The 26242-nt window shown below is 39.3% G+C and overlaps 1 protein-coding gene across 1 annotated transcript in view; it reads left to right on the top strand.

The window, feature by feature from the left end:
- The window catches only part of PLCXD3 (phosphatidylinositol specific phospholipase C X domain containing 3), a 174073-nt gene extending 150842 nt beyond the window's left edge, over positions 1–23231 (top strand). The window contains exon 3 of the mRNA XM_045079512.1: positions 18635–23231. Coding sequence (XP_044935447.1) covers positions 18635–18788 — 154 coding nt within the window. The 3' untranslated portion in view covers positions 18789–23231. The remainder of the gene's footprint in view (positions 1–18634) is intronic.
- The last annotated feature ends 3011 nt before the right edge of the window (positions 23232–26242 follow it).

Below are 26242 nucleotides of genomic sequence, written 5' to 3'. Positions count from 1 at the left end.
GGAGTACCTTAAATTTGTAGGGCTCTTTGAAATTTTCCAGGGTGTTCACAGTCATGATTGTATCTGAGCCTCCCAATAACTCTGAGATGGAGTGATATATTTCCATCCTGCACTTTGCACAGACAAGCTGGTCATTTGCAGGCATGGCTCAAGTAGAGTTGGTTTCAAGAAATATTTTTTCAAAGTCAAGAGGGAAGCTTCATTCTGGACATTAATGTAGCAGTGTAGAAGTATGATACTGATGGTGTTGTCTTCTTTAGGTTGCCTGTCAGTGCGAGAGTCAGGTTCAGAATCAAGGATTCATAATTTACAAGTCAATCACACTGATTTGTTTTCCCACTCATATCCACTAGATACAATAGTGTGAAGAATGGGAAAAGATATCTGATTATAATTTAGAATTGTTTTTTACTTATTATTGGGGAGATTGGGATCATATATTTCTTCACCATTTGGGTTTCTCCTTTTGGGAGTGAGGAAAGAACATTTCTTCTTTGAGTTGTTTATGACCATTTTTTTTTCTTTTCTTTTTAATTTGCCTTTTTCTGTATGAAGGATTTATTTATGTGTATCATGCTTACTAAAATTTTACAGAAGTTGGATATGTCTTTTCTCTTATAGTTTTTGTAATAAAGATTTTAATTTTGATAGTTTAAAAAAATAGTATGATGTAGCTAAGGAAAGTAAACCAGCATTATGGACCTTCTTTATTTGTCATTAGAAAAAAGTAATGAAGAGCATTTAAAAATGGCAAGTATTTTATGAGCAATGATTTTATATTTATTTTAAACACCTTACTTCAGTAGGATATTAAGAAAGGTTTCTGTTTGTTTTTTAAATGTCAACTCTAAAATGGAATGGAATACCATAAATAAGACTTGTTATAAAATACATCTTATTAGTAGTAGCTAAGGAAGTCACACATTTGAAGATGTTTTCAAATGATTTCCACTTAATGACTTCCAGTGGGACATGAATTCCTAATAAAATTAGCAGCATTACTCTTTAGGTTTTTTCCTGCTGATTTGACTTTTAGTTGAAAAGTATTCATTAATTCTTTCACTTGAAAATAGCACTGGGGACACCTGGGTGGCTCCTGGGTTAAAGCCTCTGCCTTTGGCTCAGGTCATGATCCCAGGGTCCTGGGATTAAGCCCCGAATCAGGCTCTCTGCTCAGCAGGGAGCCTGCTTCCTCCTCTCTCTCTGCCTGCCTCTCTGCCTACTTGTGATCTCTGTCTGTCAAATAAATAAATAAATAAATACTCTTTAAAATAAAAAATAAATAAATAAATAAATAAAAGAAAGAAAGAAAGAAAATAGCACTGTCCCTGTGAACAGTTCCCTATTGGACTACTCCACTTTGACGAAGAAGGTTCTTTCCGGGCCTTATATCTCCCTGGGGGGCGGGGCTAGTAAAACTGATGAACAGGGGGGCCTCAAGTCATCACAGACAAGGCCCATCACAGACAGAGCAGCGATCTCATTCACCACCAACTTCACCACCAACTGCCTTTTGTAAGTTCCTTTCCGAGTTTGAACTTGGGTTGCTTGAAAGAAAATTTTCCATTCTACAGTGGTGAGGATACATGGGATTTTAAGAATTATACTTCTTGCCTAAAGCAGAGAAACTGAGACACCTAGCATTCATGTTATTTTACAACTTTTGGTTAACTGATCTACCAGTAGATTGATGTGTTAGTTATATAGAAATGAATTTGTTGTCTCTAAGGCAGTTTTGATATTTTAATATAGTAGTTACTTAATTTCATAGTACCATGTTATCAGTTTTCAAAGACACTGGTACAGTCAAGTTCAAAATTCAGGTGTAAGCAAATGCACTGATATAAGGCAGGTTGTGGTGCATGCTGGCCACTTCATTCCCTAAATGAAACTGCTTCTTCATTATTTCACAGAAGTACTGCTGATGGAAGGACCCAAGAGAGCAGCATCTATATAAAAACATGCCGTTAATGCAGTTGTAGAAGTGACTGTAGAATTTTGGAAGTTAATTGAGATTCCATAAACACACACACACACACACACCAGACCCTCTTTTCTGAATTAAGGCTCCCCCAACCTCTCTGGCCAGTGTCTTTCCTTTTATTCCTGAATCAATCCAGTAACAATGTTCAAAGTCTTCTCCCTGAAGACTTCCCCTCAGATAACCCAGGACTGGTCTGTCATAAGGGACCATTTTATTTCACCTTATTGAGGGGGGCATTTTTATAGCATGCTCCCCGATAAATTTATAGATTAATCTACATATAGGAAGATTTTAATTAAGGAAAAGTATAGCAATTGTTCTTTTAGTACCACATGTTCAAACCCTTCCCTAAAATTCAACCAGATACTCTTGCTAATGCTCATCGTTCATATAACACATTCTATGTTCATTGACTGTTAGGATCAATAGCTAGTTAATGAATGACTTAAATAAGGCTAAAGTGAACACTAGCCCTAAGGAAGGGCTACATTACTGTCACTATGTCACTTTGCCATAGCCAACCTCTGTGTTTGCTAAGTGCAGTCTCAGTCAGGCAGGCAGATCTTTTATTTATGTGGCCAAACATTCACATGCATACGTGATGGCAAATTTTGAAAAAATTTTATTATTTCAAATTTCTCTGTATCTGTACAAGTTCTTCTGATGTTGATATCTTGACTCTAAAGCAACCCAGAGGAGACTTACCTGGATGGCTTGCATTCCCTGACTAATACCATTGCTACTGCCAGCCGGAGCTATCTCTGAGAGCATCGAAACTTCCATTTCTCATCTGCTCCAACAGCTTAGTCTCCAGGCATTGTTCTAGCCTTACAGCATTCTCTAGGGCTTTTCTACAGTTCTGGTGGGAGCTCAGCTCCTGCATCCTTTATATCTTCCTTGGCAGCAAAAAGGAGATTCCCTGAGTCAAACTGGGAGAAGAATGTGTAAGGTAGCAAGCTTGTGTTGATTTGTCTAGAAGCAGAGCTCCTTCCTTTTCACTAATATCTTCCTTCTTTCTTCAGAAGAAGCTGTTAATTCCAGGAGAAAGGTGATGGTGTGAAGATCTTGGAAGCATTAAAAGAGAAATAGTCAAAATAACCTTTGACCATAATAAGAGAACAATAGTACCCAGAACCGGGGTGGGAATACTCTGCTATACTCTAAACCCAGTTTAAAAATTGCATTATTTTCATGTACCTCTTCTGGAGGAAGTATCGACAAAGTGGAGTGTTCAGAAGAGATTGACAAATACAATAAGAATGTTCCAAACTAAATTATATAAGGGAAAAAAAATGGGATACTTCAGATGGAGAAGGGGAGGTACAGATAGAGGGGCCGGAGAGTCCAAGTTATTTTCAAATATTTAAATGAATGTCATGTGGAAGAGAAATAGAATTGTTCTGGATGAACCTAAGAAAGACTCGTGGGTGGTCAGAAAGAACCTTCCAATAGGGGGAGTCATCCAAAGAGGTCTGACTCCGGAGGCTGTGAGAATTTCAAGTGCCTGAAACATATGGCAGAGGTGAGCCCTTGAAAATGAGGCTGTAGTGCAATAATTCCAGAATAGTGTTCTACAGAACATTAGATCCACTCGGTGTCCATTAGCGGTTTATAGGAAGAAATAAAAAGGGTGTGTGTGGGTGTGTATGTGCGCGCGCGCACGCATGCAAGTGTCTCTGTAGTTGTGGGACTTAGGTCAAATAAGTTTGAAAGCAGGGAAATAAATTTTTAGCTTATTTCAGTAACATCTCATTGTTTTTAATATGATAATATGCCTAATATGCTACCATGTGTCCTGTGAACATCAAAGAGGTTTCAACATTACCTCTATGTATTTGACCAAGGGAATATTCATTTGTCTTAAGAGTATCTTCCAATATCTCAGGATGTGTCATCCCATGGAACTTAGTTTAAAAAACATTTTTATAGACAATGTGGTCACTGTTTGTAAATGTCTTAAGGATATTTTCAAATCTGATACCCTCTGTCATTTTTCTAAGTGTGGCAAGGAGAAAATATGCAAGGAAGAGGGAGAATGTATTAACGAATCACATACATATATGGTACTTCTGGCTCAGCAATATTTTTTGTTATGTTAAGTTTCTAGGAATTTTCCGTATTGTCAAAGAATCTTAAAACGGACAATTTAAATTGTCAGGTAACATGATTGCCCAAAGATACGAAACAGACAACACAATAGAAAACACTCTTCTTGGTCAAACTGACATGAAATTTTACACTCTTTTGGTGCTGTTAAAATACTCCAACGGGTGCCCGTGTGGCTCAGTTGGTTAAGCCTCTGACTCTTGATTTTGGCTCAAACTCCTTCTAGGGCTCCCCACGCTGTAGGGAATCTGTTTGAAGATTCTCTCCCTCTATCCCCCCACCCCCAACTCTTGCCTGTGCACTCACGTTCTTGCTCTCTCTCTCAAATAAATAATTTTTTTTAAAAGACTCTGGCTTTGTAAGACCACTGTCAGGAGGGAATTATAGAATTAATAGCACAATGGATATTATCCTCTTGCAGAACAGATGACATATTCCTCTTCATCTTGCACCTGCAGCTGTCCCTGATTAAGGAGAAAAGGCCAAAGAAATCACCTCTGATAATTATGCATGATTACATGGACCCACAGACACATGAACACATTAGCACCTGGGATATTCTGATCAAATTAAATTCCGTGTGTGTTCATTCTACCCATTAGCATTTTCTCTAAGGAAAGTGAAATTTCTGAATTTGGCCTTTTTTTTTTTTTTAATTGAACATTTGATTTGGATGCTCTAACCACATTCATCTTTGAAAGAATGTGTCAGGGGCACACCTGGGTGGCTCAGTTGCTAAGCATCTGTCTTCAGTTCAGGTCATGATTCCAGGGTTCTGGGATCGAGCCCCACATCGGGCTCAGCTGGAAGCCTGCTTCTCTCTCTCACACTCCCCCTGCCTGTGTTCCCTCTCTCACTGTGTCTCTATCAAATAAATAAAAATCTTAAAAAAAAAAAAAAGAAAGAAAGAATGTGTCAGGGACGGGGAGTTGCACAAAGTACTATACACAGAAGACAGTGATGATGTAATAAATAGCCCCACCCAGCTTCTGCTGAGCAATTTGGATTGGAAAAGTCTTCTATTAGAGTGACCATGATAAACATTTTCTTAGAAGCAGGTTTAGATTTTCTGAGCCTGATATATTATTCATAGCATAATGGCATCCAGAAGAAACTTCTAACAGATGATTAAAGTAGGACTATGTGGTAACTGTTTCTAAGTAGTCTGATTTTGGTGGCCTTCCTTTCTGCTTTGCCAGAGGAAGTAGGGGTACACCTGTGAGTCTGTACTTGCATGGCCCTAAGCATAAATGCAGTTTTCCTGGGGTGATCGCCCCCCTCCCTATCTCCAAAAAAAAAAAAAAATCCAATTAAACCAGCCTAAGACCTACACCACTTGCATTTTGGAAAAAGAAATGTAGTTTTAACCTCCATCTCATTAAGGTTGCCAAAGGCCACTCTTAATTCCTACTCGGGTTGAAAGAGAAAGTCTACTGATCACAGAATTTCTTGCCATCTAAGCTGGAGACTTGTAGGTTAGATTTCCCAAGAAATACACTCTGAGATGCTGAAATTTGTATGCAGAAATTTTGTTCTGGGGCTCCCCTGGGATCCATGCCTATAGAAGAGTGAAAGAAACAGGATTAGGCAGAGGGAGAAGCAAGGTTGTTCTCAACAAAGACCTCAGCCAAGCCCATAGAATCTCTGGAGCTGGGATGAACATTCAGAATTGTCCCACTTCGAGGCAAGTACCTCTATATACTCCTCCCCAAAGATTACTCATTGGATTCAAGTTATCCCCAGAGAGCGTGTGTCACCTTGAGTGAGGTGGCTTTCTTTGCCTGAGGGCAGCTCTTGGACAGAAACTCAGCTGAGAGCTGATAGCCAACAACACTCAGAGTGTCTGGGAGAAGGAGTGCCCTCAATCTGTAAGGGGGGGGGGGGATCTGGCACTCTTCACAACAGTCATACATTTATATATAGAGTAATTTTTATACATAGAGAATACATTTTACATAGAGTAATTTTTTCAGTTCCCTTGCCTTAAAGTAGCCTAAAACTAGGAAAAATGAAAAAAAAAATAAGCTAACATTTATTCATTGTCTGTTATGTACTGGGCACTTTAAGCATTAACACTAAAAATGGAGTAGCAGCGGGGTGCCTGGGTGGCTCAGTGGTTTAAAGCCTCTGCTTTCAGCTCAGGTCATGATCCCAGGGTCCTGGGATGGAGCCCCACATCGGGTTCTCCACTCAGTGGAAAGCCTGCTTCCCCCACTACCCTGCCCCCTGCCTGCCTCTCTGCCTACTTGTGATCTCTGTCTGTCAAATAAATAAAATCTTTTTAAAAAAATGGAGTAGCAGCTAACATGTTCGGAATTATCATCTCTCACGTATTATGTTAAATTTGATGTGCATGTTATTCCATTTAATCTTCACATTTGTTTCCTTTTTAAAATTTTGTTTTATGAGCGAGGAAACTAAAGCTAGAAGAGATTGATTTGTCTGAAGTAACACAAGTACAAATGAGAGTGCAGGTGTGAATTCAGAGTCCGCTCCAACATCTTCACTCTTCACTTCTAGGCTGTAGCACCTCTCCGTGTCCTGTTATTTCACCTTATTCCTGCAAAACCACTATGGGGCATGTACCATTATGATCCTCCCCTGACACTGAAGAAACTTCACGTCGGGGAGGTTACCTAACCTTTCTTGAGGTCACACTTGATCAGTAAATCCAATAGAGCTCTGCCTGAATCTAAAGCTTTTGCTCTTCCTACTGCCCCTGTATCGATTGTAGGCAGTCCATTAAAACCCGATAAATACTCACTTAACTCATGAGTCCTTAGAGAGTAGTTTTTATTTGGCCTCATGAATTTATAAGAGTCTATGGAATGTTTCCATTGGAATTAGAGTGTATGTCAAGAAGAGGCCAGCAGCTACTTCATGAGGCCAAAAGAAGCTTCACGGACATCTCCGTTTGTTTCCACGCAAGGCTATTCAAGGCAATTCCGCGATTTCTATCTGTAGCAGTCCAGGTAATTCCAGAATGAGTTCTATAATTAAGGCAATGACCATGTCCGGTCCATCCCTGTGTCTGTCCCTACCACTGTCACATGGTAAGTACTCGGTAAGCGTTTATGGACGGTAGGAGGGAATCTGTGAGGGTGATGGAGATCAGTGGTTCCCAGGATTTCACCTTGAAGTAGCTTTTACCACATTTTCCCCTCACAGAGCCCATCTCCTTTAATAAATGTATATTTGATAAGTAAGAATTCAGCTCCCCATTGCTAAAATTAAATGCATGCAGAATTCCACTAGAACTTCCAATAAACAATAGGTACTCAATACTAAAACTGAATTCATAAAATGATCCTGCCAGCAGTGAAGAAAAGGGTCATCTCAGTTAACTCATGCCACCACAGTTCATGGGTGACTGATTTCTGTCGAGGCTTACATTATAGCCTCCGATATCGCTAGTCCAGGACCTCCCCCCCCCAAGTCGGCAATCCTTGATCAATCCAAGGGATCAACCTGGAGAGTCCTTGAGGTGTATGATCCAAGCAAAAACAGAAATGTCAAATTTACTTTCAGTGCAAGTTCAACTGCAGCTCTTTCTTAGCAAACGGAAATCTTTCCGAAGAGCAGAAAGGCAAGGCAGATGCCCGCAGATAAAAAAACTGTCCTGAATAAAGCAAATTGCTGCTGAGCTCTGAGTACCACATTCCCCGAACATTGCTCTGGGTGAGAGGCTACAGGTGTGTAAGAACAGACCAAAGCGAGAACACTTGACCCCACACAGAAGTGTTCATCATCTCGAGACTCTACCCTTGAAGGGAAAACAAGTCCTGTGCCTCCTAGCCATCTCAATCTCAATAAACGTAACGTCTTTGTGTTTAGAATTTGCAGTGCTTTCTTTCTTGTTTCCTCCCTTAGAAAATTTGCAGTTAGGGGCGCCTGGGTGGCTCAGTGGGTTAAGCCACTGCCTTCAGCTCAGGTCATGATCTCAGGGTCCTGGGATCGAGTCCCACATCAGGTTCTCTGCTCAGCAGAGAGCCTGCTTCCTCCTCTCTCTCTCTCTCTGCCTGCCTCTCTCCTACAGGTGATCTTTCTCTGTCAAATAAATAATTCTTTAAAAAAAGAAAGAATGAAAGAATGAAAGAAAATTCGCAGTTAGGAGAGTCCCTGCTCAGCGGGAGGCTGACCTGCTCACCTTGAAGGCTCCTGGCAGGGTTGTGGCTTTCTGCTGGAGCATTGGCTGGGAGCATATGATGAGCCTGCAGACACAGTGCATTTTAGGAACTCTAAACACCATTCTTCTTGTAGTGGCTATGATCTTATTTTAATTGAAAATGGGTTTTTAACGGATTTCTTCCACACCACAATAAAAACGGCTCCCGTTGCCAGCATTGAAGGAAACGAATGGTGTCTTTTGCTTTGATTTGACTGCATTGCTCTTTGCTAAACAAACAAAAATAAACTAAACAACCTGCCTGGCATGGGAAGGAGAGGAAATAGCTTTCGCGTATTGCTGAGGACTTGGCATGTGTCCCTTTGAAAACTTAAAGCAGCAAGCGAGGGTGATGAGGAAGGTTGGTCAGTCTTCTGCGCAAGATTCCCTGTACGATCCAGGGCCTCTTGTGTCCTTCTTCTGCGGCTCCCAGAACATGTCTGCCTTCGTGGCTGTGCCAAGCAGCTTAAAAACAACCCCAGACCTTGCATTTGAATAGCACCCTTGTCTGTATCATCACTTTGTATGGGGGTGTGTCTACCTCCGAGTGCTATTATTCCTAATTAGGGAAAATGGGGACACAGAGGGTTTGCACAGTTCATACAAAATTATAAATAAAACACATTATTATCATTGGGACCGGAGCTGAAGTTTCTCTTTGAAGTTTGTATGTTTTCTTGTTACTTGTTTGCTCATTCATGTATTTTTAAATAAATCTTTTGCCCTTCCTAGACTGCATGGACCAAGAGAGCAAGGGCTGTGTCTGGTTCTTAGCCTGACTGTGCCCTCAGCACACAGAACAAGATACAGCCTGTGAGATGTGCTTTATAAATATCTGTTGAACATATGACTTTCTCGAGCTACAAATGGGGTTTAAGCAGAGGATCTGGGAAAATCAAAGAGAGAGGGAATTCTTCCTTTCATGCCACAGAGGGAAAAATTCAGACCAGCTATGTGTATAGTCGTGCCTTTAATTATTTTCTGTTTTACACCCAACAGTTGCAGCAATTTCATTTTGAAGGTACATAGTGCGGCTTATAGGAAGATGTGGGAAGGCTTTAATCTCCTATTTAGGGAAAGTTAGGCTCTCTAAAATCTCTTGAGTTGTTTGTGAGGGAGTTTCACAGATAATTCATATGACTTCATTCTTTCTCTGTGCTCAATTTTAGGGGAAAAGGATTTTTTTCAAAAATGAGCTATTTTCATCAGACGTAAATCAGATATGCTGCTTCCTGAACAGAAACAGGTTTAGCAAAAAATGATAAGCCTTGTGTTTTCAGAAGTTATGAATTATGAGATAGCCCGTGTGCCTGCCTGAGGATATTTTGATATTTTTAAACCCTTTTAGGGTTTAAACCTACAGATGCCAAGGCCCTGCCTTTTATCCCCTAATACTCTGGTGAATCAATGCCAGCCTTTTGGGCAAGGGCTTCTTTGTCTTTTGTCTTTCTCTTCCTTGCATTTTTCAAGTGAACTCTCTAAGCTTTGGAAATGACCAGAGTGACAGGAAGTCACATATTAAAATATGTCAGACTTGCTTTTAATTGGTTGGTCCTGGGTGACTTAGGCACTCAGGGAGAGACAGACCTGTGATCATAATTTTAAACTTTGCTGATCGACAAATATCCATTTCCCAGGAGCGGCTGGGCCTGGGACAGGCGGTAACAAGGCTCTGATGTTTTCATTTGTAATCTTTATCCCCAAGGGCATCAGAGAGTTGTGTAAAAATTAACAAACTGAATTTGGAGATTCTACTTCATTCAGGGAAAGCAACATGTCATTGTTTAAATGAAATACATTCAATTAAATACACTGAAAGATGCAAGTGTTTTATTATCATTCATTCGTAACTGCAAAAAACATGGTTTGGAGAGGTTAAAGAAGTAGCACACATAAAATACATTTGTGGTGAAAGTATTATGTTTCTATATACAAACTTGAATATAACTTCAACATGGATCCCTAATAAATTTAAATCTAATTAAATGATATATAATTATAATTACTAATTCAAACTAATACAAAATTGAGAGTAAAAAAATCTGATTAAGTTTAATTCTGGTAAACTTTATTTATTTTTTTAAAGAGCTTATTTATTTGACAGACAGAGATCACAAATAGGCAGAGAGGCAGGCAGAGAGAAGAAGCAGGCTCCCTGCTGAGCAGAGAGCCCAATGTGGGGCTCGATCCCAGGACCCTGAGATCATGACCTGAGCTGAAGGCAGAGGCTTTAACCCACTGAACCACCCCGGCGCTCCTGGTAAACTATTCTTATGAAGATAATGGTCACTACTCTCATTATTATTACAGAGACTCTCCTGACTCCCTATGTATAATGCGGGGAAAGCCATTTTACAAAATGATTGGTCAAGTCAATTAAGAAAAAAAAAGACACTACTTTCATTTGACAAAAGCAGTGAATTCACAAACTAAAATCTTAGGCAGTAGCCACAGTGAGAAAAACTGGGCAGTCTTTTCACGAATTACGTTACTGTGTATATCTCTATTCTAAAAGTAATGCAGAGGCACGTGGGTGGCTCAGTCAGTTGAGGCTGACCATCCGACTCCTGATTTTGGCTCGGGTCATGACCTGATGGATTGTGGGTGGAGCCCTCAGGCAGGCTCCACGCTCAGTGGGGAGTCGCTTCTCTCCTTCCCCCTCCTCCTCTGCCTCTCCACACGCTCTGTCTCTCTCTCTCAAATAAATAAATCTTTTAAAAAAAACTTTTTTTCATTAAAATCTGTTTATTTACTCAGTAAATATTTATTGGATAAACTTAGTCTATGCCAGGCACTGTGCTAAGCACTGGGAATACAGCAGTGGGAAAACAGACAGTCCTTGTCCTCAAAGTGATTGCAGTCCAGCTGGGGACAAGGATATTGACCACACGTATAAATAGAATGACAATTCTCACTAGTGTTTTGAAACAGTGACATTTAAACTATCACCTGAATGATGAATGGCTTGGCCAGTGAAGGGACATAAAAGTTAAGCCATTTTGGCCAAATAACAAGCAAACAACATTTACAAATTCCCTGAGCAAAGCGGCTGGTCGAGGTGAGCAAGACTGAGGATGTGGCTAGAATTCAGTGAGGGAAAGAGACAGAACTGGAGGAGCCACAGGAGGCCATTGTTCAAGGCCCCTAAGGCCAGTGAAGGATTTTTACCTTTGTGCTAAGAGCACAGAGAAGTGACGGCAGCCTCCTAAGTAGGAGAGGGACATGAATCAGTAAGTCAAGGTCAGCACACTGAGGGTTACTGAACTCAGCACTTTCAACTCCTAAGTCTTTTCCTTTAAATCTTTTCAAAACCAGTTCTCAAAGCCAGCACATCAGAAGACCTCTGGCTCTTCTGTCTTTCCTCTCCTGTTGTTCTTGGCGGGAGGGTTTTCTGATTCCTGCAGATGTGCCTGTTTCCCTCCTCAGAAGCCTGCAATCTGTTTGAAGATGCCTTTCCTGAAGAGAACGCCACAGTCCAGAGAAGGGCTTTGAGGCTTCAAGTACCAGGCTCTGGTTGTGAAGCACCTGTTCTTCCGCCACCTTCATTTATTTAGCAGCTCTGATGGGAGAAGCATATCAGGTTTGCCATGACTGTGTGCCTGGAAACAAAGCCCTTCCAAGAACTTCTCCCTAAGAGCCTCATCACCAGTCTTGCCCTCATTCTTTCTGTCTTTGGCTAGATTTGTGAAACTTAGAAAGACATCTCACAGGCTTGGTGTTGCTCTCAGGATTTCCTTCTACCTTCCTTCTCAAGAAACTCTGAAGACACTCTGAAGACGGGAGCAGGCAGTCACTCAAAGGATGCTCAGTACAGTCCCACTTAGAGAGAGCTGGACACTCAGCACTTTACACACACTACTTTATAACCCTTGTTATTGTGCCCATTTTTTAGGTGGTGAAACTGAGGCTTAGATTGTTAACTAACTTGCTTACAATAAATACTGGTGCTGAGACTTGAGTAGAAACAGCTTGGCTCCAGACTTGACACTAGTGCTATCATTTTATTTAAATTTTTGTTTACCTTGGGGTGCCTGGGTAGCTCAGTGGGTTAAAGCCTCTGCCTTCTGCTCGGGTCATAGTCTCAGGGTCTTGGGATCGAGCCGCATATCGGGCTCTCTGCTCAGCAGGGAGCCTGCTTTCTCCTCTCTCTCTCTGCCTACTTGTGATGTCTGTCTGTCAAATAAGTAAAGAAAATCTTTTTAAAAAATTAAAAAAAATAAATTTTTGTTTATCTTGAAATGATTCTCCTGGTTGTCAGGGTGTTCTTGTGAGTAAACAGTCTACATCTACACTATAAATCTAGCATCTGTTGAAAAAGAGAGATTAAGAAAAAGTGTGACATTTATAAGACAACCTTACAGTGTATAGTCCTATCTTTCTGTACCATAAATACTAAAATATTAATATGCAGATTCAAAGGAAATTTAAGAATCTCTTCAGAAAATATAACTTCACTATGAAATATTTTCCTTCAAAATATTAATGAACGTTACTCAAATTTCTACCAGCAACTTATTGGCTGAATGGTGGAAGTAATATGAACGAATGAATGAATGAATAATGTTAGGATCTCATAACAGTCTGAGAACAATCTAAGAACTTTCAAAGGGAGACAATGGGTTCTTTCTTTGAATGTGACAAGAATACAAGATTCAGTGTCATTAGTTGGTAGACTTTGTATGAAATTAATAGATTGTTTCTTGCATGGGAAAAATCAAAGAACTCTTCTTTAACTGGACAAAATTAATGACAAATATTTAAGTGCATACAGAGTGAAACTGAGACTCCACAGGCTGTCAAAAGAGGTTCTTTACAATTTGGTCAAACACCTTCCTGTCCCTTCCTTGCAGGTAAGCAATACAGGTGTCCCCCAACATCCCCACACCTCCATGGCCCCTACTCTCTGGTCACCTTGTTTTTCTTAATCTTATCATCTTTCATGCCCATATGCTTCTTCCTAAATCACTTTATGTAGATCTGATTGACATATAAAAAGCTGTGCATATTAATGTATACAAATCGATGAGTTTAGGGATAAATAAATACCCATGAAAACATCACCATCAAGGCCACAAACATATCTATTACCTCCCAAAGTTTGCTTCTGCTCCCTTTGTTTTTGTTATTACTTTTGTATGTGTGTGTAGAAAAGAACACCTAAAATAGGACCTACCCTCTTAGCAAATTTTAGTATACAGTACAGATGAGGACATTATGCTAAATGAAATAAGCCAGACAGGGAAAGACAAATAATGGATCATCTCACTTACATATGGAAATGAAAATAGTCAAACTCATAGAAGCAGAGGGTAGAATAGTGGTTGTTAAGAGCTGGGGAGAAGGAAGAGGGATGGGAAGACTTAGAATTAAATGGTACAAAGTTTCAGTTATGCAAGAGAAGTAAATTCTCGAGATCTACTGGACAGCCCCTACGCTTTTGCATATACTGTTCCCTTTTCTTAAATGCCTTCCTTCTTTATGTCATAAGTCATGGCCAAGTTCAGATGTCACCTGTTTTGTGATTTATTCCCTAAATTGTTCCTAAACTTCTCCTAAGTGACATAAATTATGTCATCTCACATGCTCCCACAGATGCCTATGCCCATGAACATTGTACCGTATTGTATTATTACAGATGGTTCACAGCCATTCTGCTTGATAGACTTTGTGATACCTGAGACCAAGATTTCCAGTTCAACATTTAGATTCAACAAATGCGTTGTTTACCTTTTGGGTTTCAGGGATCGTGGTAGGTTCAGAGGATATATTGGCGACTGTAATATGATTTTTGTTCTTGGAAAAGTGTGCAGAAATAGGCAAGGAAATGGGTCCAGTCAATGTTGTGTGCAATTCACAGTCACAGAACCATGCTTCAGGAGTATAAATCACAAGGAAAAGAAAGGATTCTTCACCCAGATTTGGATGGAAGGGATCAAGATAACGGCTGAGCCAAACCTTGGAGGACAAGTAGAAATTAGTCAGACCAAGAAAGGTACTGAAGAAGAAATGGTATTTCATTGAAAGAGAAGGCCTGAAAAAATACTGAGGCATGAAACCACAGTGGTTAGGGCAAAATACAAGTGTCTCAGTATTGCTGGAGAACAAGTTAGCATGTGGGAAGTAGTAACAAATGAGGCGGAGAGGGATCAGTGTGGTAGATGGTGAGAGGGAGGTAGGGACAGATTCATCTACACTGCTGAAGAGCTGGGTAGATCTTAAAGGGGAGAGAAGACTTTGTGGTTGTGTTTGTAGAGGAATAAAGAACTCAGATGAAAAAGCAATTGTCTTGACTGGAATGTAGACAAAGCACAAAAAGGAGAGTGTGGGTAAGGCTATGGCAACATTTCTCCCAGAGAGAAGAAGATGAACTCCAGAATGGCTCTAGGGAGCCGCAAGTACAACACCATCCTCCACAGGTGTTCAATACATCTTTGTTGAATGAATGAATGAATTAATTAATTAATTAAAAAGTTAAAATTTAACTGGCTTATACCATGGAAATTGTTACATCAAGACAGTATTTTATTACCACAAGAGTAAGTTTTTCAATTATTCAAGACTAAATATAATCAAAACTTGTCAATTAGCTATAAAGTTGTCAATATCAATATGGCATCCCAAGTGCCAAAGCTTGGTTCTTGGGAGGGCAAATTAAAAAACTTTTTCTTATGTATAAAATGCAGTTATATAAACAATATATCAGCAGAAACACAGTCCATCTGTGGTGTACCATGAAGCAGGAGGAAGAGCAGAAAAAATATTTTTAAAGGCTCCGTTGCAGGGGAAGTAATGAAAATGGGTTAAAAAATGGTACTCTGAAAAATTATTACAACTTCAGTAGTATCAGCGAATTTTAATCCAGGATATTGACTCTTTTTGTTCAACTTAATTCTACTTAAGACCATCTGAGTATTCAAGATTCAACCTGGCATTATTGCTTGCTTTGTCTTTGGTATCCTACTGACTTGAGGAAAATATATCTGAAAAGAAAAATAGAAATATTCCCATGACTCAGAGAAATGGCATTTTAAATGTAAAACTCATTTTTCACCTGAGACCCACAGGTCATTCCAAAATGGTGTCTTGTCGATCCTCAGAGCTATCTATTTTACAGGGAAATGGAACAGAGCACTCTTATGTTCTCCTAACATCACCCTATGGGGTTGATAATTAGTTGCTCTAAATTCAGGCCCAGGACTTTTAATCTTAGAGCAGTAGATTGCATCAGAGAAGCTATTTCTGAGGTGGTCATGGTTCTAAATTGGGAATTGTTTGCTCTTGGAGCTTCTTGTGACCTCAAGGAATCTGGTGAACCCTCTGTTCAGTTAAGGTCAATGCAGAGTCAACACTGGCCTCAGTGTCATCCTATCCATGAGATCTCCTAACCTCCCACCCCTTCTTCCCAGGAAATGCCCAATTCTGATGCTTTGTCCATAGAGGGTCTGCCTTTTCTAAAATGCCAAGGTGACACTGAATTTACAACACAGAGATATCTGCTCCGGCAAGTCCAGAAGAAAAATCTGAGTGGCTGCACACACATTGCCACCGCATCTGTCTTTCTAATGAATCTGAATACACTCATGTCTGTGCTCAGGGATCCAGATTTTTCACTGTAAGGTAGAATTATCTTCTGAAACTGTTGCCATGAAGACCCAATCTTTCCACCTGCCAGTCTATTCTCTGAAGGCATTGGGCCTTTTAGATCCATGTTATACTCTTTTAAAAGCAATTGGATCATCCTCTATTTGTGCCTAATGGGAAAATGTATATGCTGAAAAACGTGGATCAGAATTTTATAAGGGATGACCCACTAGATTAATGTAGCCCAAGACAGTTGAGTCAGTTTTGCCTGGATGGCTTGAGTTTGCTTTGACTAGATTTGCTTTCTGAGATCTGGAGAAAGGCACATGTAGGATATCACACACTTTACCTTCACAAACCAAAAAGGGCACGGCTGCCTTTTTCTGCTGATTCTCGTGATAATTACATGCTCCTGATTTTCCTTCTCCTTCTGTGCCTACTTCTCTTTTTCTTTTCTTGAATCAGGTTTCCCACCCAATACTTACATGCTGCTGATCTTCACGTTTTCTCTTTTACTTCTATAAAATCAGGTAATCTTATCTGCTCTTCTAGCTCTAACTATGCTATGTGATGACTCTTGACAGCTTTGTGTCCTGAATATCAGATCTGTACTTATCCACCAATGGAGATGTCAATTCATGTGTCCCAAAGTCACCTCAATATCTCAGACCAAACTTAGCACATCACTGGAGAGCCTTCCCTCCTGTCTTTCCAAGACTAGCGAATGATGTCCACCTGCCAGAACACTGCTAGAGTCCACACTTCCATCCAGAGCCCCTTTCTCCCTCTCCATCTCCATCCCACCCACACTAACCAAACATCATTTTATCGCCTCAAGTCTTTTCAAGCATCTCTGTTGCTGCTGGTGCAACATAAGCCACCACTGTCTCTGGTCTGGATGGCTTTGACAGGTCCCTAACCATTACTCCTGCCCCTACTACAGTTCTGTCCCATTCATCGGCTCACCCTGAAGCCAAGCCACTCTCTCCAAGCCATGAATCTAACCATAGGATTTCCCTAGTTAACTGCTGACGGTTCTACACTTTGAAAGCCCTCTTTCCTCTGGTTCTTATCTCTTATCTCTCCAACTTAAGACTTCCTTAAATGTTATGACAGACCTACTCTGAGATTCCTACCCACCACCTCATTCTCTCTCCATTCTCCACTCTCTTCTTTCTTCCCCATCTTACCCAAGCCTTCAGAGTCTACATCAATTTCCTCACACTTTGTTATCTCACTGTCAGCTCTCAGGGCTGCTTGTTTATCCATTTCCCATGTAAAACCTCCCTTCCTGACACTTGGAGTCAGAGTAGATGTCACTTCCGTGTGCTTCAGAGGACACTGCACAGCGGTAATAACATCACCTGTGCCTCCCTAACCACAGGCCCTGCTCATGGGCACGCACCATACTGTCAATAGTGAAGAAATGGCATTTCCTACACATAAAATGCACTGCCTCATCGTCCATCACCCCTTCGCACCTTGACTTGGCTACTCTTCCTGGTCTTTAACCTTCACAAGCAGGCTTCTGGAAAGTTTTCCCTCACAGCTCAGGCCAAACTCAGTGACTCTCCCTTATGCTTTCATGGTCATGAGTCATTTTTTTTTTTAAGATTTATTTATTTATCTTAGAGAGAAAGAGTGAGCACACACAGGAGGGGCAAAGGGAGAGGGAGACAGAGAATCTCAAGAAGGCTTAACACTCAGTTCAGAGTCCAACACAGAGCTCGATCTCACAACCCCGAGATCATGACTTGAGCTGAAACCAAGAGTTGGATGGTTAACCGACTGAGCCACATAGGCTCCCCTGTAATGAGTCCTCTTTTATTATGAAGATCAGCTTGTACTACTCTTTCCCACAAGATCTTCCAAAGCCTCCCTGTTTCACTCAGAGTAACCCTCAAAGCCCTTAAAATGGTCTACAGTGCAACATAAGCCACCTGCAGGATCTGCCCTCTTGGTTCACCTTTTACTACTCTCCCCTTCCTTCTTCCAAGTAGGCATGCTACCCCCTAAGGGCCATGGTGGTAACTGAAATGCTTTCCCTAGATATTCACATGACTCACTCCCTCGTCTCCTTTAACTTTTGAGCAAATGTCCCCTTATCAATGAAGCCTACTAACTCACCCCATTTTCAGTTGTAATCTATACCACCCCTCTCTACCTGCACACTCCTAACCCGTTTTGTCCTCATTTTTATAACACTTATTCCCTCTTAGAAAATGATACCATTTATTTATGATTATTACTTACTATTTGTCCTTCTCTGTCCTGATTGTATTATGTTAAAATTTTTTTCTTTATCCACTTGCCCACCACCAAATCATGCACTCTTTGGCTGCAGGGGGTTTTGCTGTTTTGTCTATTTACAGTACCTAGCTTATTTCCTGAAAATAGCCAGCTTGTAATAAATGTTGGTTAATTACATGTATTCGTCTCTGATCTTACCACCCCAAAGCTTTGCAGGGTTGGCAGTCACAGCATGCCAAACTAGAATGTGAATGCAAGAGTGTCATTTTCTTTGTGGAAAAGCTGGACTGTAAACTCTCACACATCTGAGATCTCCAAAGATGAAAAGTCCAATATGGGCCACTATGGTGAATGTTTCTCCTGCAGAGTCCCTTCACCTTCAGAGGTTAAATATTTACCATTGTCCATTTGGCTTTTTTCTCCTATTCTGTGTCTAGAATTGGGGCAATTATTTTGATGTGTTTGAAACCAAAGGAAAGCCTGGGTATCTTAAGCTTGAAAAGTAGTATCTTACCTTCTGTGACTTCTCTTTTTCTTTCCTTTCTCAGAGCTCTTCCTGCCATGATGCAGTGGGTCCGCACTCAGAAGCCAGGAGAGAGTGGCATCAATATTGTCACTGCTGATTTTGTAGAACTTGGTGACTTCATCAGCACCGTCATAAAGCTCAACTATGTCTTTGATGAGGGAGAAGCCAACACTTGATAGTACGGTTTGGAGTATCCACGAGTAAGATAGAGAAGACTCATTGTATTAGGCATATTATCTATAAACACTCTGATCTTCCTATTCCACTGGGTCTCTGAGGGGATTAGGCTGGTAGTGGGTGGGAAAAGGGGGAAACCATTTCTTCAGTGATTATTATCATACTGCATTACTATAAATATTTCATTTCCCATTTGATGAGCAAAATCTGCTTCTAGTGTAAGGGATAAAAAAAGACCTGTGAATTTTGCTTTTCAGAATTAGTCTTTGCAACGTATAACTCATGAGTGTTTACTTGATTGCATTTCTGATTTCAGCCTAGGACTCCTACACTGATTCCTCTTACTGAACCTTTTCACTCCCTCTCTCGCTCGCTCTTTTTAATCAGATGCTGTATGGGACTCAAAACAATTGATTGCCCAACGTAATATGTATTACATTGTTGTACTGAAATTTGTTTTTGTGAAACTAGGTATAATATAATATCCTGTAGTCATCTGCAGTTAGTCAATCATTGCTAACTTTTGGCCATAGAAAATATGCATCAAGTCAGTTTCCCTGCATCAGTAATATTGGAGGACATAATCAGTAATTTTTGTGTTATATGAAAATAACAGTGTTTCACAGTATTTCTATTTAAGGCAGCTATAAATATAGTGTAAAAATTTTTTGAAAGAACAATTAGTGCCAACTCTGTAATGAAAGATGGAGGGGGGAGAAGGATGCCATTTTAATTCAGGAATCCTTTAAATAATATTACCCTGCAAATGCTCAATAAATGAAAAATTATGATAAATATGTTAAGATCAGGAAACTCTGAAAAGAACTCTTACAAAAATCTCCTCTAACAATTCTCTTGATTAAAAAAAAAAAAGGTAGAAAAGGAAGAAGAAATAAATGAAAGATTGTGCATGCTTTCCTACGAAATTGGGATCTCCAAACATGTAATTCTAAATCCCAGATTTTGAGGAACATATTTTGAGAAGTTTTGATTCAGATTTTTACTTGAAGTTGAGGAAAGAGGAAAGATGGAAGAAAGAAGTAGAGTAATTTTTGAAACTATGTCCCTAAATTCTGAAAGATCCATGAAATGTCTTTAGGAGATTTTTAAATACACATGATCTGGGCAGCTGCACTGAAAATTAACACTGATGCATCATTTCTGGGTTCTCTCCTACCCCAGGATTGAGACTGGGGGAGAAGCAAAAGTTTTACAGAACCTTCCCGTGTCCCAACATTGGATAGTCTTGGTCTACAGAGAAGGAAAATGATAACAGGACTTTGAGCCTCACTTCCTCACGGTGTCTTTGTGATATCTGACAGCTCTAAGATAACTTTAAAAGAGCACAATAACCCTCGGCTATGTGCCTCCAGGGATATTGTGAGGCACTTCCCAAAATCTATAAATTGCTGAAATTCTTATAATTATGAATTATTTTATCTTCATGTTTATAAATAATTGCACCTCAGTAGTTCCCTGGGAAAATGCGGTCCATGCGAAGTAGGGCTATGGCGAAATAAAAGCATGCCCGCAGTTTTTAATTAATTTAAACCCAGGACATACGGTTTAATCTCTTAGACCTAGACAAGGGGTTTGATTATGTCCAGATTATGCATAATCAAGAGCTGGTTATGAGATTGTAAATACTCTTTGTCTAAAAATAGTGCTTATTAGCAGCTGCAGGGTAGTAAGAGAAACTGATCACACTGAAGAGAGTACTTCTACAGAGTGTGTAGGTCCGCTCAGTAGACCTCAGTAGACCTCAGCATAGTATGCGCATACACGGAACAGTTCCACATTCCAGTTGTGGGTCTATGTCTCGCTTCCCACAGTACGCAGTGTCCACCCACTCCTGCCAGTGGACAGCTACAAAAGCACACACACACACACACACACACACAGACATGGGCAGACACAGCCACAGTGCTGTTCAAGCAAAGACATGGATAATATTAAATAATTTAATTTTGAGACTGAAACCCTTAACAAGGTATGAAAAGAGTGATAAGATCTTTGAAAGGAGAGCGGCTGACCATATTCAAATATTTTGGTAGAGATATCCTAGCTTGGGACTTAATTATTCACAAATATAGTTTTCTTCCCACCTTCCCTCCTCCTGCAGTTTATTGTCTTTTTAGCTGTTCACCTGCTCTTAATGTGCAATTGAATATGAATCATCTTTAAAGGACTATGGATTCGTGAAATGTTCATCCTGTAAATTTGCTTTGTGAGCAGAATTTCTCTCTGACAATTCATTTTTCATCCCTCAGGAGGCTCTTTAGCCAAGCACACTTGCAATGACACAAGGATTTAACTTATGTATATAACAGAAAAAAAAAATTTCTCAACCTATTAATGAAGAATGAATAAAATATAGAGGTAACTATGTTGTATTTTCTTGAACTTAGATGCTTTCTTACAATGTTTGCTTAGAGTTAGCTTTGTCATATTTGTCATTTGGGTGCTGGAAAAAACAAACATGCTGAAGCTTTAGACGAACTGTGCAGTTTTTAACTGGAGAAAGCTTTTTACTGCTCTTAATGATATGCACACAGAAACCTTGTTTGACAAAAGGTACTTTCAAGTCAATGCTATGGTTTCCACGTGGACATACAGTCCCTATGTAGCAGGCACCCAGAGTAAATGGACTTGCCTTAATTTCTAAAGAAGGGAACAGGTAGAAGTGAATTATGAGTCCTCCAGCTAGAGGGAGAGTCACCAGGAGGGAGTCCTTGGAAAGCGGAATGGAGAGAAGGCCGCTTTGGCTGTCTCCTGTCCATTGGCCCTGCCTTGGAGCACACTTAAGGAGCAGGCTGTGGGCCTTAAATAAAAAGTGGGGGTGAGGACTAGTATTAGGTGATCAGCGCTTACCCTCAGCCTATGCTCCTTTGTCTCAGCAGGGCATTGTCTTTCTAGAGAGCTAGGAGCACAAGGGCTACAAATAGACCCCAAGATAGATAGTAGGAGATACATCTTGGTGCATTTTTTTTTTTTTTTGCTTTTTCTTGAGACTTTTGTCACAAGTCCTGCAAGGCAAAAAACAGAAACAAAATCGAACTTTTACCCAATCTGCAACAGGAAATCAAAGGAGCGAGTGGGATGAGGGAAAATATGCAAAGAATATCATTTTTTTTTTTTTGGCTTGCTTTCTTGTCTGTAATTTTGAAGGACCAAAATGGTGAACACTCCTGCCATTATCATGTATGTCTCCCTTATTACTACACAATCATATGAGTGCAGAGAATGAGGAGGCATCTTTTAAAAGCCTTAGGATATTCTATATGATGACCTCAATATTCACTTTCAGCCATACTGGGAAAACTCACTTTTCGTGGAACGCCACCTAACAGTGAATGTACTAGAGCATGAAGTGTTTGGCATGTATGTGCCTATATGTGTACACACATGCAGACACACACACACACACACACACGAGATGCACATCTCACACACACATTATTCAAGTTAAAACTGCATTCTCTAATCACTCAACTTGATTCTCTTGCCATTTTAACTCTCAAAATCGATATTCACTACATTAATGGACATAAACATAATTCAGATATTTAAATATTTAAAAGGAGAAGGAAATCACTAGAAAACCAGTGAAAAATGAGACCGTCATAAATAAGAAATGCCTCGCAGTAATAGTCTAAATACATTGTCGATTGTACTTCAAGATGGAGAATTGAAGATGGACTTGAATATAAATTACAAACAAACACTCATCTTTACTTAAAGCTGTTTTTAGTTCTTTGAGGTCCTGACATGTTTTAGCCAGTTACCTGTTCGGGTTCTCCTCTGTTAGCAGTCCAGACTGGGAAGTTGGAAGTCTCAGGAAATGCATGTTCTTATGAGTTTCCAGTTCTATAATTTTACAGATCCAATGACACAGTCTCCTGACCTTTGGTGACTCATCCAAATGAGAGCTCCATGGGTAGAGTGCTTGAGTTTTGAATTGCTAACAGAAAATAATGCAAGGTGTCCCTCAGGATATGCTAAGCAAGGTTTTTAAAAGTATCTGATTTTACAGCACTTTAGTCTTTTCAACTAGATTTCAGTGACACACTGGTGTAAATGCTATATTTGCCATAATTTCTTGGCGGCTCCTGTGTTACATACAGTTTTAAATAATGCTCTAAATTGTTTGTTTTCCTGACATCAATAAAATGTTCTGTAGAATTTGTAAAATGTATTGATTGAGTCTGTTGAAAATTGTGCGGTTTTTATTTCATTTGTGATACTATTTCATAGGTATTAGTTCTAAATGTATATTTGTATGAGTCAAAAGTATGTGCTTGTATGTGGTTTTTGTGTTAATATATTGTATCTTATAAAAAATCAAACTTATCCTAAAGAAAAAGGGCACGTTATGACCAGCCTTAATTCATTGCCATTTTTTGTTGTTGTAATTTGGGATTAAAATTCTTAAAGAAAAATTATGTTTTTGTTTAAAATGTCCTTTTAAAAAAAAATCATATGAGGATTGTGCTTTAGAAATTATCTGAATTCCCCCAAGCAAACAGTTAAGCTTCTGGAACACCTGAAGCCTCTCCAAAGTTTCCAATGTCAATCATTTATGAACTTCATTATCGTGCAAAAACATAGATTCATGTTTCTTTCCATCAGCAGCAGAACCAATGCACTTCAAAAGCTATTCTTCCAAACATGGAACCACTCTGCTTTTGAGGATAAATTTTCCATGGAAAATGGTTTCTTCAAACCATTCATTTTTTTAAAGATTGGATCTTCTCACTTAAGATGAACTGCCTAGGCTCTGTGAGAGTCACTAAGACCCATCAACATTAGGTGGTTCCAACATGGTTCCCTTCTCAAAACACAGGCATACAATATCCTTTTAAACCTTTGCTATCTGCCTACATGTAGTCTAGCAATAGAAAATGCATGACTAATTCAAGGACCTGCATGAGTTGTCATGCTCAAAGCAAAAATGTTGTCATCTTTCTTGAGCCTGGGCTCTGGGTGTGGAATATTAATCAAACTTATTTTCTCTTCTTTTTCTATCCTCAGTTATTTCTATTCCATATTTAGGCTTTCTAGATAAAACACAGAGCACCCAGTGAAACTCAAATTTAAGTTAAACAATATATGTTAATATAAGAATTTCCAAAACATTCCATGAGACATACTAAAAACTTTTTCATTGTCTATCTAAAGTTCACATTTAACTGGATGTGTCCTGTATTTTTTTCCCTGACAATCCTATCCATCTTGCCTCTCTCTTTTCAGTTGGGCTACCTACAAAGGTGTGAGATCCTACCTCCTTCTAAACCCTTACATTAATGTATCTCATGGAAATCTATATCCTAATACCCTTCATGAAGGAAAATGTCGGTCCATAGTAAGTTCCATGACCAAAGGACCAATTCAAATAGAGACAGCATAATTGAGCAAACAAGTGCCTCTATAATATTAATGCTACCACATTCAAAATTTCCCTTTACCATCTTGTTGCAAGATCTAGAGTCACCCCCATTAATCCCTTAAGCAACACTCCCCAGCAACTGGGACACCCCAAAACACACTACACATTAAATATGTCCCTGGAAACTGATAGCACCTTCCAACTCAATATGAGGACCTCTTTTAAAATTCAATTTCTTCTTCATTTGGAGAGGTAACAAATTAATCCATTTCTCCCCTTATTAACCTCCTAGCATAAATTACTTTTATCAGTTTAGAACTGATCATCTATGGAATTATAGAAAATTTGACTAGAAAAAAAAAAACTTCTTTTGATTACTGAAAAAAGAGAGGAAAAAAAGTCTGGGATATAAATGCAACCTCATCAGTGTCTCCTTAGGAGACGGAGTTGGAGCTGGGCAGGGAATAGGATATGGTTGCTGACAATGAACCAGTACCTGCCAGGGAGATTTGCCAAAGCAAATTATAACAACCAGCATTTTTTTTTTTTTGAAGGAACTGAAAACTCAAGACACCCAGGGTAAGAACAATGAGATCTAAGTCCAGTTTCTAGAACAGTCTGCAGAGAATAGAATTATGTTAGAATCCCTAAAATAGAGTTTTCAAAAAACTGTTGTCTCCAACAGTGAATCCTTGACCTGGTCTGAATGTGGATGGAGTTTTGGAACACTTTTGGAACCTACCTCCTCTCCTGAAATTCCTGTAAGTGACAAGAAAATCCCCAAATTCCCTAATATAACATTTTCATCTCATGGTCCCTGCTTGCACACCTTCGTATTGATTTGCTTCATTTCTAAAGGATGGGAGTTTGCAGAGCTGGTGACATTTCTTTCACTAGATACCAGAAAATCACCAGAGGGAGACAGATCTGTGCCTTCTCTTTTTAGGATCTGGTCATTGATACTTTAATAAATGTGGTGTAAAGAAAATACATGCCTACCACTGTTCTGTTTAGCAAATGTGAAATTTTTGGATAAGATTGTTGTTCTTAATGTTAAAAAAAAAGTTTCTTTGTATCCAGTGAAATGCCTAATAAAGTCCTGGTACCAGTTATCTTTATTTTTTTATTTCATATTCATCATTGCTTCATTATAAGTCCAAAAGTAGATCTCTTAAATAGAACATGACTCAGAGCATGAGAAAATATAATTATTTTTTAAAAATATGAATCATCATATAAGGATTTCATCTGTGAAAGCATATATTCTCCACCAATAAAGCAACACCATGAATACTTCCATTAAATCAAAGTTAGTTATGTTCAAAGTCTGATGATCTTAGCTTCTGATATTACCACAAAGAAGACCATATCAATATAGCCATATTACATTAGTTTGGTGTTATTATTATAAAATGCCATCTTAGGTTAAAAGTCTAGGATGAAGGAAATCTACTTTTGCTGAACATTCATTATGCCCGATGCATGAAACACTATTTCGAAAAGTAGTGTATTTGTATTTCACCAAATAAACCCTCTGTTCTGGGGTTAAATCATCCTTCAAGCAAATGTAAACATTGTGATAGTATTCTAAAGACAATCCAGCAAAACAAAACACACACACACACACACACACACACGTGGTCCAAGATTATTTTGGGGTTTGAATTTGGACACAAGTCTCCCCAGAAGTTCTGCTTGTTATATATATTGGTGGTTCATGACATTAGAGGATTTCTATTTATAAAGCTGTAAAGATTTCTACATTTGTGAAACAGCGTATATCCGCAAATAATACTCCACATAACCATATTTGTCCTTAGCATAACATTGCTATAGTTTATCAGAGCCATTATTCATTCAGTCAGTTATTCAACAAACATTTGTCAAATACCTGCTGTATGGTAGGCCCCCCTCTAAGCACTACAACATGTCTTTAAAATATTCCTTAGGAAAATGGATGAAACACATCTTTGGTAGTTTCTCAATGGAGCAAACCATTGGCATCATTGTGTCCCTTTAACAAATAAACAATAAGCATACATTTATTGTCAATGAACTTTTCAAAGT

This window comes from Mustela putorius, unplaced genomic scaffold (assembly GCF_011764305.1).
Source record: "Mustela putorius furo isolate JIRA1106 unplaced genomic scaffold, ASM1176430v1.1 tig00000407_pilon_pilon_pilon, whole genome shotgun sequence".
NCBI classification, from domain to species: Eukaryota; Metazoa; Chordata; class Mammalia; order Carnivora; family Mustelidae; genus Mustela; species Mustela putorius.
The sequence above is the reverse complement of the archived record's forward strand: the minus strand, read 5'-3'. Positions and strand labels throughout refer to the sequence as shown.